The sequence below is a fragment of the Cucurbita pepo genome, chromosome 7 (assembly GCF_057944985.1).
Source record: "Cucurbita pepo subsp. pepo isolate OVF chromosome 7, ASM5794498v1, whole genome shotgun sequence".
In the NCBI taxonomy this organism is placed as follows: Eukaryota; Viridiplantae; Streptophyta; class Magnoliopsida; order Cucurbitales; family Cucurbitaceae; genus Cucurbita; species Cucurbita pepo.
In genome coordinates, this window is record NC_141804.1 from 2,361,604 (window position 1) to 2,375,389 (window position 13,786).

Genomic DNA, 13,786 nt, shown 5'->3' on the forward strand with positions numbered 1-13,786 from the left:
GCAGCTGTCGTAAAGTTTTGTTGTTCGTTCTGGCAACGCCTAAGCCAAACTCTACTACCGAGAACAGAATAATGTAGGAATCAAAATTACCAGTAATTACCGCACGAGCATTCACCGTTCTTGAAATGGTGGAACCTCTTTCCATCTCTCACAACTATCTCCCTCCGCACCACTTTAGACATGAACTTGAATGCATTATGGCAATCCCCACAGATCCTAAGGTTCTTGAACACCCTGACCGTGGCGCCTGGAGGGAGCTTCATTAGCCCAAACCCAACCGCAAGCCTCTCGCTATGAGTAGCCAACGCATACTCTTTGTGCTCATATTCCATATCATGTAACACATACTTTGTGTCTGGAACATATCCTGCTTTCTTCATTTCAAGGCTCAATTCCTCTAGATAATTGTGCACAGACAGCACCTCAGGGTGCACTGTATCATCCACCAAGAACACATGAACCTTGTTCTCAACCTCGGTCCAACTACAAGCAGGCTCCTTTTTAACCCCTCGGTCCCTCATTAGTTTTCGCACCCGAGCGACATCGTTCCACCGGCCAACATTGGCGTACATGTTCGACAAAAGTACATACGTCCCGTCGTTTTGTGGCATTAGCTCGAAAAGCTTTTCAGCAGCTTCTACTCCTAAATCCATGTTCCCATGAATTCGACAACCAGCTAGAAGAGCCTCCCATATTGGTGCCCCGGGTTTGCAAGGCATGGAATCAATGACATTCTTTGCATCTGAGAACTTCCCTGCTCGACAAAACAAATCGATCATCCGAGCATAATGATCCTCACCAGGAGTGATACCATAATTTTCGAACATTGAGTTAAAATAGCGGCGTCCTTCTTCGACCAAACCTGAATGACTACACGCAGAGAGAACTGTAAGAAATGTTATTCTATCAGGAAGTATACCCTCTTTCAACATTTGTTCATATAGTTCTGTTGCTTTTACGCCATGGCCATGTTGTCCAAGTGCTGCAATCATTGCATTCCACGAAACCGAGTCGACGAATGGCATGGTGAGGAACACAGATCTGGCAGCTTCAACCACTCCACATCTTGCATACATTGAGATCATTGCATTGCCAATTGAGAGGCTTGAATCATGGCCAAGATGGATAAGCTGAGCATGGAGCTGGCGGCCATTCTCCAATGATCCAAGCACAGAACAAGCTGTAATTGCTCCTGCAAAGGCATAATCACAGGGTTCATAACCATCTAACCTCATGCGGTTAAACAGATTCAAACCCTCTTCTCCAAATCCATTTTGAGCTAATCCTGAAATCATTACAGTCCATGTAAGAAGGCTTTTCTCTGGCATTTGAGCAAAGAAAGACTTTGCTTCTTCCATACGCCCTGCATTGACATACCCTGATAAGATTGCATTCCAAGAAACAATATCTTTAACAGGCATCTCATAAAAAATGTGCCGAGCCCCATCAACTTTACCATATTTCCAGTACAAAGTAATCAATGAATTACTCACAGACAATAAAAAATCATGATTTGGGTTCAGCTCATTTTTAAGAATGTAAGCATGCAACTCTTTTCCCAGTTGAAAAAAACCACCGTTGGCACAAGCACTGATTACACTCGTATAGGTGAACTCATCGAGCTCGACACCAAGAAAACGCATTTTCCTAAACAGTGTCAAGGCATCCTCGAAAAGACCATGATGCACATATCCAGAGATCATTGCATTCCAAGCTACCCCGAGCTTTTCAGTCATCGTGTCAAGAAGTTCACGAGCGCCATTCAAATCATCGTTCCGCACATACCCAGTAATCAATGTTGTCCATGTTAACTCATCCCTTTGTGGCATTTCATCAAACAGTTTCCTAGCTGATGCCATCAGTGACGAAGATGACACCAACGGCGAAGAAGCACATTTAACATAAACAGATAGAAGAGCATTCAACACTGAAGAAACAAGCCCAGTTCCAGATTTCACCACCGCACCGTGCATTTGGCCACACTGCTGCTCATTATCAACAATAAGCGCTAAAGCACTGAGCACGCTTGTAAATGTAAAGTCGTCAGGCCGAAAATTGCTTCGTCTCATAGCATGAAACAGTCCAATAGCAGAATGACCATCAACGTTATGCGAAAACCCAGTAATCATTGCATTATAGAAAATAGTATCCCTCATATTCAATGGAGTTCCATTGAATATTTCTCGAGCCATATTCAAATTTCCCAAGTTAGAGTATGCCGTAATCAATGTAGTCCTGGCTACAGCATCTGGATTGGGAATTTCGTCGAACAGTTGGCGGGCATACACAAGATTAGACGATTTCCAGTATATATCAAGCAGACGATTGACAAGATGGCCACGAGGCTTGAATCCCGAAACAATCATGTGGGCATGAACAGTCCGAGCAAGTGAAAATGAAGAGGGATTTTGTGGGCAACAGAGTTGCAATTGTGCGGCGTAACGGTTTGCCAAAACTCGGACATCTATGGCATTTCTCATGGTGTTCGAAAGGAATTAAAAATCATCATTCGAACTTACAGAGTAAAATCAAAGTAGAAAGTGGATAATGCATCAAAGGCGTGGTGATGAAACATGGGCAATCAACATCAAACCTGAAAATGCTCAAGATCCTCCATAATGTTGCTGAAGTTCCCTCCATAAGCGATACAGGATTTCAAATCAAATTTGACGTCGCTCCAACTTTACCCAATTTTCGAATGAAATCAAAATGATGTATACGTAGTCAGCAACAAACGATTGAGAGAGAGGGGTTGGAGAAGAGTGAGTGTGGACCTCGGCCGACGAGCAGAAGAATGCAGTGAGCAATGGTGCGTGCCGGCGTGGTTGGAGGAGAGAGGAAGATAGGGAGAGGAAAAGAAAAGCACGATGCCGGCGGAGAGGGTGCGCGGGCGTGGGAGTTAGAAGTAAAGTGGCGAAATAAAACGATGCAATGAGCGTGGCTCCGACAACCAGAGGGAACAAAGAAAAGGGTGGAGAAATTATATATATATATATATATATATATATATATTTTTTTTTTTTTTAATATCTAGAAATTTTGAAAAAAATACTTTTAAATTAAAAAAATTTCAAAATGTTCAAAAAATATTCTTAAAAAAGGCCTTTAAATTTTTTTAAAATAATTAAAAAATACATTTTGAATTAGTACTATATTTTAAAAATATTTTAATAATATTAAAAAAGTTTGGAGATAATATATGAGAAGTTGATAGACTATTTTTGTTATTGATATTAAAATTTTTTCTTTTTAATAATGGCTATTTTTAAAATTTTATAAATATTTTTTAAATATAATATTATAAGAATATTGTTTTAATTTTTTTTAGTCGAAGAATATTAATAAAACTTTTTATTGTTTAAAGTACTCTTGAAACATTATTAAAAATTTACACGAAGAAAATATAATAGATTTTTATTTTATTTAAATAGTTAATATAACCTATGACGTATAATAATTATCTAATAAAGTATATCTCACTTATATAGTCTAGATTATATGAAAATTAATTATATCACTAATAAATTAATTATATCTATCCATACACTCTGCATTAGGTTCATTTTATACCTAAAAAGAAAATTAAAAAAATAGTTTTATTATTTCTCTCTTGTTTTCTCATTATTACTCGATAATGATAATTAAAATATATATATATATATATATATTATTCCTTAATAGAAGTCTTTCCTTAATAGACTGATTTTAAAGTTGTGAGACTAATAGCGATACGTTACGAACTAAAACAAACAATATCTACTAGCAGTGAACTTGAGTTGTTAAAAATAGTATCAGAGTTAGACACCGATGTACCAAGATTGTGAGATTCTGAGCGTCTCTTAAGAAGGTGGATCATGAGATCCCGAATGATGATACTACGAGCCAAAGTAGACAATATTTGTGAGTAGTAGACTTAAACTATATTATACAAATTTATTTAAAATTAATGTGTAATTTATGTAATAATATATTATTCCCTAATAAACTTACAAATTATAAATTTTCACGACACATAAGGAATAAATTAAATTAAATTTGCACGCTTATTTAGGGAGAAAGAGAAGAAAATATCAGAATATAATATTAATAGAAAGCCGCCATTGTTGCCTTTGCAAGCTGCGAAAAGCACTTCCACTACACAACACAAAGCACTTCCTTCCACCACAAAGGCTTCATTCAAGGCTTGTTCAACGCACTTTTCACTTTAGTAACTCAATTTACAATGAGAATAACAGTACCAAAGAAGACCCATGAACTACCGGTGAAAATTTACGTAAAAAGTTGAAGAAAGAATACTGTCTCCATTGGTAGAAGGTCTTTTAAGAAAGCCGAAAGTAAAATCACAAGAGTTTATGCTCAAAGTGGACAATATCGTACCATTGGAAATTCGGAGATCCTGACATGATATCAAAGTCATGCCCTTAACTTGATCGTGTTAATAGAATCCTTGAGTGTTGAACAAAGAAGTTGTGCGGTTTGAAAGTGTAGTTAAAAGTGACTCAAATGTCGAACTAATTGTGTATTTTTTGTTCGAGGACTCCAAAGAAAGGAGTCGAACTTTCAAGAGCTCCATAGGCTCAGGAGAGGCTCTGTGGTGTTCGAGGGCTTCAAAGAAAAGAGTCGAGCCTTTGAGAGCTCCATAGGCTAAGAGGAGGCTCTATGGTGTTCTTTGTTCGAGGGCTCTAAAGAAAGGAGTCGAGCCTTTGAGAGTTCCACAGGCTTAGAGGAGGCTCTATGGTGTTTTTTATTCGAGGGCTCGAAAGAAAAGAGTCGAGCCTTTGAGAGCTCCACAAGCTTAGAAGAGGCTCTATGGTGTTCTTTGTTCGAGGGCTCCAAAGAAAGAAGTAGAGTCTTCGAGAGCTCCATAGACTCAGAGGAAGCTCTATGATGTTCTTTGTTCGATGGGGAAAGATTTTTAGAGGAAGGCACACCGCTCAAAATGGACAATATCATGGCACTATAGCGTCCCTATGTCAAAAATTACACAAAATAAAAGGGCCCAGACAGAAAAAAGAGAAAGAAGAAGAAGAACCCATTATATTACAGCTGCAACTTTTATCTTTTGAAAGCAAAAAGTAACAGAAACCAGAGAATGAACCCAGTAAAGTAGAGGTGAAGCCTAAACAAAGTGTAAGAGAAACCCATTAAAATTACAGATCAGAAGCAAAAAGTAAAAGAAACCAGAAGAAGAAGATGATAATCAACAAACCCAGATCAGATGAACAAAAAAAAGGGCAGAAGAAACGAGGGTGTTTAGTGATTGTTATACCAAAAAGATCTGGATCGCTTAAAGCCTGCAGATGGGGCTGTTGTACTTGTGATCTGAGGAACAGTGAAACAATCATCTGTCCAAGCTCTATTGACTTTTGATGAGTTTACTACCAAATCCTTTGTGTCCTTCACCCCACTGTTCATCATCAAACCTGAACCATACATCGGCCCCTGAGGGACCCAAAGCTCCAAACGCTCCGATGGTGAAAGGCCACTGTTGAAATCACCTTCCACAAATGGTAATCCCAACCCTTCACACTGCAAACAAGAAAAAGAAACAAAATCCATCAATCAATATCATTAACCACATCAGTTCTTCACAGTAACAGTGAATAAATCAAACCTCCATAAAAGGGGGAGGAACAGAGGAATCGAGTAAATCCTCAAAGTGCCACCCAGGAAGTGTCTCCATCAAATATTCCGATATGCTACTGGCTGAGCCACCGCCTCCTGTCGGAATCTGACCTCCGCCGCCCTTGTTCATGGCCACTGCCGGAGGTATGTTGGTTGAGGCATTAACACAAACACTTGATGTGCATCCTAGTGGAGCAGCAGGAACAGCGGTTGGTTTCTTGACTGAACCCTTTGATTTGTGATCTAAACCAGTACGATGACCAGTTTTGATCGGTTTCTCGTCGGAGGGAGGCGGCGCGTACAGAGCAGCGGTGGTGGAAAGCTTAATCCCAGTCAGAAGAAACCTATCGTGTTTCATAGTGAGTTCATTAGCCGAATGAATTGGATCATCGCACTCTCTACACAGAATCGCTCTATCCTGTTGACAAAACAAGAACCCTCGCCGCTCCTAAACAAAACCAGATTCAAAAACCAAAATCAGACCAAACAAGAAACAGAACAAAACCCAATCCACCCAAAAACAACAAGAATCAGATCTCGGCAAAATACCCGGCACACATCACAGACAGGGGCCTCCGCTGCAGCAGAGCGGAGCAGAGAGAAGCGGCGGTGCTTCGAAGCGAGCTTATTGGCATGGTGGACACGATGGTCACAGAGATTACAAAGCGCCGCCTCATCCGCCGTGCAGAACACTGACGCATCGCCTTTTTCACAGACATCACACTGAATCTTCATATCAAGATTAGAAGAAACTTCGCCGGAGCAAGAGAAATCAGGCAAGAACCTGGAGAGAATTGGAGAAGAAAATTACAGAATATTATAAGAATGATCGTACATCTCTGTCGATCTTCCCGCGGTGATGAAGAGAGATTAATGATATTAAAAGAAGCGGAAGTAATTAGTTTAATTAATCAACAAACTAAACCCATTAAAACCAAAAGAATCATTAATCTAATGTTCATCGCCACCTCAAAAGTTGCACTAATTAATTTTAAATTTTTTAAATTATAATAATTTAACCACACGAGTTCGTTTAACCTATGTTCGAGAAAACGAACCACATTTTTTATAACTCAAAACAAATAACTTTTTGAGTCGGGATTCGATTTTAATACATAATCGTCAACGGGAGGTACGGACGAAGAGTAAGAGCTAAGTTTGAGAGAGTGATAGAAGTGAGACAACAAGCGAGAAGACTACGAGGCAAGTGGAGCTCGAGTCGTCATACTACCAAGCTTTAAGAGTCCCTCGATGGGACTCACTGTCTCGTACGATGGTCCCCTCGTAGCCGTTAACCACTAAAATTGAGTCGAGAACGTAAAAGATCACTAGGACATGGAGTGAGATTGTTATTGTTTAACTAATTCTCGTCGCATCGTCACTACTCGTACGCACTATTGGATGAAAAGTCCCACATCGGCTAATTTATGGAATGATCATGGGTTTATAATCAAGAAATACTATCTCCATTGGTACGAGGCATTTTGGAGAAGCTCAAAGCAAAATCATGAGAGCTTATGCTCAAAGTGGATAGTATCATATCATTGTGGAGAGTCGTGTTCATTTAACACACACACCATCGAAGACCGCAACGAGGACGCCAATGATGTCCTACGATGAACGAGATAAAGAAGAGTTGACCACACCTCGTTCCCCTTAACTTTTAACTTCATACAGTCAAACCATTGTGGAGAGTCGTGTTCATTTAACACACACACCATCGAAGACTGCACGAGGACGCCAATGATGTCCTACGACGAATGAGATAACGAAGAGTTGACCACACCTCGTTCCCCTTGACTTTTAACTTCATACAGTCAAACCATTGTGGAGAGTCGTGTTCATTTAACACACACACCATCGAAGACCGCACGAGGACGCCAATGATGTCCTACGATGAATGAGATAAAGAAGAGTTGACCACACCTCGTTCACCTTGACTTTTAACTTCATACAGTCAAACCATTGTGGAGAGTCGTGTTCATTTAACACACACACCATCGAAGACCGCACGAGGACGCCAATGATGTCCTACGATGAATGAGATAAAGAAGAGTTGACCACACCTCGTTCACCTTGACTTTTAACTTCATACAGTCAAACCATTGTGGAGAGTCGTGTTCATTTAACACACACACCATCGAAGACCGCAACGAGGACGCCAATGATGTCCTACGACGAATGAGATAAAGAAGAGTTGACCACACCTCGTTCCCCTTGACTTTTAAGTTCATACAGTCAAACCTAAATTTTTTAACAATCTTAACCGGTATAGTGAAAAGAACTATATTTCTATTACACCGACTTGCATGCACCTCACTATTTAAACTATCACGTTTTTTACGGTCTTAATTACATTTTTAATTCACTCTGAATTTAAATTCTAATTATTGATGGACACAAATTCAAAATTCATAATTAAGCTCGATTAATTTGATTTTTTTCAATTAGGTCATTTTCTTCCTCTAAATATTAATTAAGATATCATTAGTACATTTAATTAACAATATATATACAATTAAATAACCTTTCGGTTCATCGGTCTATTTATTATATGCATTATAAAACGCTACCGAATATAAATATTAGCAATTTATATTAAATAAAGTTTTAAAAAGAAAATAGTTTATATTTTAAAATATTTAAATAAATTAATTAATTAATTAAAAAAAAAAACATACACACAAGTATGTAGTATGACCATGTGTATGTCTTATATGAAAAGGCCTATCTTATCATATCATATTGTCTGTCTTTACCTACCATGTTTTAATTAATTTAATTTATACATTTTTATTAATGAAAATTATATTCCGTCCTTAATATTTCAAATTTTTGTATAATTAATCTTTCGATGTCATTCTACGAGACAAAATTATATTTATACCAAATAGAACCCTGAAACATTAATTCTGTATCCAGTTAATACGCGAATTTAAAAAAAAAAAAATCAAAGGGTAAATCAGTAATTTTCACAAATGAATAATCAAACCGACACTAATCCCAAACTTCACGGAATAACTGTATAATTTGACAAATTATTTACTTTCTTAAACGAGCTCGAACTTTTCAATTCCGTGTCTGATTAATTTAAATCAAATCTTAATCTGAAAAAATATTTTAATAAGATCTAGGTAAGAGAACTACCAATATAATTATAATATTATAATGATATACCTACTATAAAAAAAATAATAATATTATTAATAATAAAGCTTCGATATCATTGACTTTTTAAAAATGTAACACGTTGATTATTTATTTAAATTATTAATCGATAATATATATTTTAATTAATTTAACTAATAAAAAAATATTTACCAAACTTTATAGTTATCCTTACCATAGATTAATTTAATTATAGGAACATATTAATATATATATATATATATATATATATATATATATATATATATATATATATATATATATATATTGCAATGTATAGTGCTAACATTCCACGTGTAAATTATTCAAGGGTTTGCCATGTGCCCTTTTCTTGGAATGGGGACTATTATTAGAAAGTCAAAGGAGGCCAAAATAATAAATAAAATAATAAATAAATAAATAAATTTTAAGTGATATAAATATATTAATTTAATTAGCATTTTGTTTTTGTATTTATAAATATTATTTTAATATTTAAATTTAATTTGTATTTACAAGATCCAAAAATATAATTTAATTAAAAAAATAAAAGGAATGGGTGAAGATGAGAGTTGTTGGAGAGTGTGAGTAGAGAAAAGAAAGGTTATCTTATCTTTTGTATTGGGAAGAGAAGAAAAAATGGGAGCATATTTTAAGGACATTAGAGTGAAAAAGGGGACATTAAATGCCTAAAATAAGGTCCTCTTTGAGGGAATCGAGATGATATTTTAATGGTTATTATCTGTACTTTTGGGACCGTCTCTTTCGGCGCTACTAAATTGACCTGCTCTCGAGAATTCTCGTTTTAAATGAAGAATGGAGGAAAGTGATGAGATTTCTTTGTGTTGTTTAATGGGTGCTCGTCGAATACATTCTCGAACCCTGTTGAGAATTCTCGTTTGAATGATGATGGAGAGAAAGGGATTAGAGATTTCTCTGTGTTACAGAAATGGTTCGATGACACGTTCTCGAACCCTGTTGAGAATTCTCCTTTAAATGATAATAGAGCGAAAGTGACGAGAGATTTCTCCATGTTACCTAAATGGTGCTCGTAGAACTCATTCTCGAACCCTGTTGAGAATTCTCGGTTAAATGATAATGGTGCGAAAACGATGAGAGATTTCTCAATGTTACCTAAATGGTTCTCATAGTACCCATTCTCGAAAACCCTGTTGAGAATTCTCGTTTAAATGATAATGGTACAAAACGATGAGAGATTTCTCAATGTTATCTAAATGGTGCTCGTAGAACCCATTCTCGAACCCTGTTAGGAAGTCTCGTTTAAATGATAATGGAGCGAAAATGATGAGAGATTTCTCCACGTTACCTAAATGGTGCTCATAGAACTCATTCTCGAGAACCCTGTGTTTCTATCAATACCCGTTTTATTATATATATCTAAAAACCAAATTAGAACTAGGAATTGGGTTTGTCGAGAGCTTAAAAAATAAAAGATAATTCCCAAGTGATCGCTACTCCCAAGAGTCAATTTCTAAGACTCAGGGGATCGCTCGCTTTGTCATCGTCACGAGAGGGTCGATCTTTTTTAATCCTCCAAAGGGGGTGGCCCACTACGACATACCCTCAAGAGGGCGATTCTTTAAATTCCTCATTGAGCTATTGGGTCATCGTAATTACAAGATAGTCTTGTTTAATCCCTCATGGTTTAGCTCAACGAGAACTTCGAGTGTCAAATGGTTGGTCATTAGCCAACACTTGACCGTCTCTCTCACCCATAAGATCAATTTTTCTTCCAGGTTCACCAAGAGTCACCTGATCGACTTTCAAAGGATGGGTTGAAACCTTAGCCGACCTTAAAAGACTTAGTCAAACAAACTAGAATGGTCTTGTGTGGAATGGCTACATTGTTTGGCTGATAAGGCCTCGACCCAACCAATATAAGTCAACTCCTCAAGGGGTCGACCAATTAGGTCATATGATCGACCCCTTATGAGATCGACAAAATGGGTCTAGTTCAGTTTGTTGGGTTGGCTCTATGATAGATACGAGTATTCAGAGTCGTGTATGATAAGTTACGGGTTAAGTTGGAAAAAAATGAATAAATTTTTGTATTTCAATAATAGTGATTTTTCTTTTTAAAAAATTACTGTGGCTGTAATTATAATTTATTTAAAAGTTCTTTTCAAAAATATAAATTATCTATGTATGTATGTATGTCGGTTGGACGGTTGTGATGGACAGGGCCAGCTGGATTATCAAACTACCGTAGGATATGTAATAATCCAATAAATTTTTAAATTGAAAAATTGAGTGTGAAGACAGTTCTGCTAATATATTATTTATTTATTATTATTTTTAATATGGAACCTCGTGTTACCCACGTGAAGAAGCCCACACATTTCAAATCAACCGTTTAATTTAAATATTTTTAATGAAAAAATAATTACCAATTTTTTTTTCTAAATTAATAAAAATACTTCTCCCCTTTTCTTTTAATATTATCTTTAAATTTTTAAAAAGATATTAACTTAAAATAAATATATCTAAAATATTTACTGTTACTTTATTTAAAAAATATTTTTAACTCTAAAAAAATATTTTTTTTTTTTTTTAATTTCGATTTCAATTTTCTAAAATTTCACTGATACTTTAAATTCATTTAAAAACTTAAAAAATAACTTTTTAAAAGTTTCCAAAAAACACTTTAAACTTTTTTTATTATTATTAAAAGTTTAAAATTTTCTTATAAGTCGCGTTTCAAAAACTTTTAAAAATAACGTACGGATAATTTATGAAGTGCAATTTATAATTTTGGTCCATTTTTATTCTATAAAAATTAATAATATTAATGTTACTCTTAAAATCTATACGTATTTTTTTAAACCGATGATAATGATATCTCTAAATAATTTAAAAGAGTTGAAGGGTATTAATAAAAAAAATAAAAAAACTTAAAGGGTATTTTTGAAAAAAATATTAACTATTTCGGTTTATGTTTTTTAATTTTTTTTAAGTTTTAAGGATATTATTGAAACTTTTCAACAAAAATAAAAATTTTTGCTATTTAAAATTTTTAAAATTTAAAATTTAAAATAATTTAAGGATGTTTATGTTTAAAAATTTTAAAATAATTTAAAATTTTTTTAAGGGTGTTTATGTCATTTTTAATAAGAATACCATCCGTTCTTCGAATAACTGTCATTCAAATTTTTTTTTTTAAAAAATTTGGTCAAACAAAATTCTAAATATATTAGTGAGAGAGGCTGTCTCCATTGATAGGAAGTTTAAAAAAAAGCTAAAAATAAAGTCGAGAACTTATGTTTTATTATTACATCATTAATGGCCATATTAAAATACTAATAAGTGTGGTAATTAAATTTTATCCATAACGTGATGTTAATAATTAAAGCAAAGTAATAAGAATTAAGTCATTAATATTAAATATAAATAAAGGGCCAACATATTAATTTAGATTTTTTATTCCAATATTTCGAAAATGGGCTTTTAAAAATTATCGAATATTTACATTTATGCCCCTCAATTCTATGTAAATTTTGGCATAGCCCAATATTATTTATTTTATTCAAATCTCTCTATACTTTTTTTAAAAAATTGTATAAAAAATATTAAAAAATAAGTTAACTTTAAAGTAATAATAATATCAACCTGAATTAAAATTTATTTAATTTAATATTATTTTTTTTATCCCTAAAAATGTTATAAATAAAAAAAAAAAAAACAATATTAATTTGAAAATTTCTCTCTCTCTCTCTCTCTCTCCAGGCTTTACCTAATATAATAACTATTAAGTCATGCTTACGTGGAATTAAACACTTTTTCATTCTTTTTGGATCTGGGGGCCCAACGAAAAACGTGGGCCGAAGCTGGGCCTTGTGGCCCATTCTAAAAACACGTTTCAACCTTGGCGCGACAAAATTAAGGATGTCTTTTGTCCTATTATTATTATTTTTTTTATTTTTTTTTTTTATTATTATTATTATTTTTTTTTTTTGTGGTGGGACAATTAAGAAAACATTTGAACCAATAAAGAAACCCTTTTGGTGAAGTGAGTGAGAGAGTCATTTTGAAAATGGCTCGTTCCTTTAAACGAGCGCTTTTTCTTTTTTGATAGGACGTTAGTTTATAAAATATGGAACTTCGAGTCAATAAAAATTCATCCTGTAAAAAAATTAACGCATATAGAATATCGATAGATATACATAACAGTTACCATTGAATCATGTATACAAAATAATATTTTTCACTCATTTTTATGATTAAAGAATATAATATTAGAGATGTTCATATGATTAAATAACACGACCGATCTGGACTATCCAAGCCAAACTAACGAGTGTTAGGTTAGGTTAGATATATATATATATATTTTTCATTTGGATTGAGTTGAATATTTTGAAAATTGAAAATTTAGATCAATTTGTAAGTTGACTTTTTCGTTGTTGGGTCAACCCAACCAACTCAAAAATAGTGTTCTAACTCAACCCAATTATGAAAATTAAAAATATTTAAGATTTATTACTGATGGTAAAGATACGTGGTTGACTTGTAAATGTTTGATATTTAAGTTTTTAAGAGATTTTAGTTATTTAAAATGTACTTGAGATAATTTTAATTTTTTAAAATAATAAAAAAAAATAAAACAACTATTGCTAAAGTCAATAATTTAACCAACCCGATGTTGTGCACCGTAATGTCACAACCTTCAATACTTTCATACCACTCGTGTCATATGACCCCAACCAAAATGCTCTAATACCTAATTATTGTAGCGACTGATCGCACTCACACATCCACACACATAAAATAAACAAAGAGACACAAAAATTTACGTGGTTTGGAGAAAAAAAGATTCTCCTACATCTACGAGGGGTAGCCAATCAATATAATCAAAATGTTTATAAGTGTATCTCTTACACCCTTCCACTACAAAATCTCTCAACAAAAGTTCCTCCCAATTGACTTTAGACAAATACAAAATAACAATGACTTCCCACGACTTCACGCCTCAAAACAATGCTAGACAAATCATTAT

At 34.4% G+C, this 13,786-nt stretch overlaps 2 protein-coding genes across 2 annotated transcripts; both read right to left on the reverse strand.

Annotated features, from left to right (window-relative positions):
* Nucleotides 1–86: 86 nt before the first annotated feature.
* Nucleotides 87–2,951, reverse strand: LOC111798275 (pentatricopeptide repeat-containing protein At1g25360). The gene has a single exon (XM_087125461.1). The coding sequence runs from the start codon at nucleotides 2,478–2,480 to the stop codon at nucleotides 87–89; it is 2,394 nt and encodes a 797-aa protein (XP_086981587.1). The 5' UTR covers nucleotides 2,481–2,951.
* Nucleotides 2,952–5,015: 2,064 nt separating this feature from the next.
* Nucleotides 5,016–6,521, reverse strand: LOC111798276 (B-box zinc finger protein 21). Its single transcript, XM_023681326.2, has 3 exons — nucleotides 6,175–6,521; nucleotides 5,615–6,073; nucleotides 5,016–5,529 (listed from the first exon to the last, which is right to left on the reverse strand). The coding sequence occupies exons 1-3, from the start codon at nucleotides 6,358–6,360 to the stop codon at nucleotides 5,254–5,256; spliced, it is 921 nt and encodes a 306-aa protein (XP_023537094.2). The 5' UTR covers nucleotides 6,361–6,521; the 3' UTR covers nucleotides 5,016–5,253.
* Between the last annotated feature and the right edge of the window lie 7,265 nt (nucleotides 6,522–13,786).

Coding starts and splice junctions, on each gene's coding strand:
- LOC111798275 (XM_087125461.1), bottom strand. CDS start 2,480: ATGAGAAATGCCATAGATGTCCGAGTTTTGGCAAACCGTTACGCCGCA.
- LOC111798276 (XM_023681326.2), bottom strand. CDS start 6,360: ATGAAGATTCAGTGTGATGTCTGTGAAAAAGGCGATGCGTCAGTGTTC. Junction 6,074..6,174: donor CTGTCTGTGATGTGTGCCGG/GTATTTTGCCGA, acceptor GGTTTTGTTTAG/GAGCGGCGAGGGTTCTTGTT. Junction 5,530..5,614: donor TTCCTCCCCCTTTTATGGAG/GTTTGATTTATT, acceptor TCTTGTTTGCAG/TGTGAAGGGTTGGGATTACC.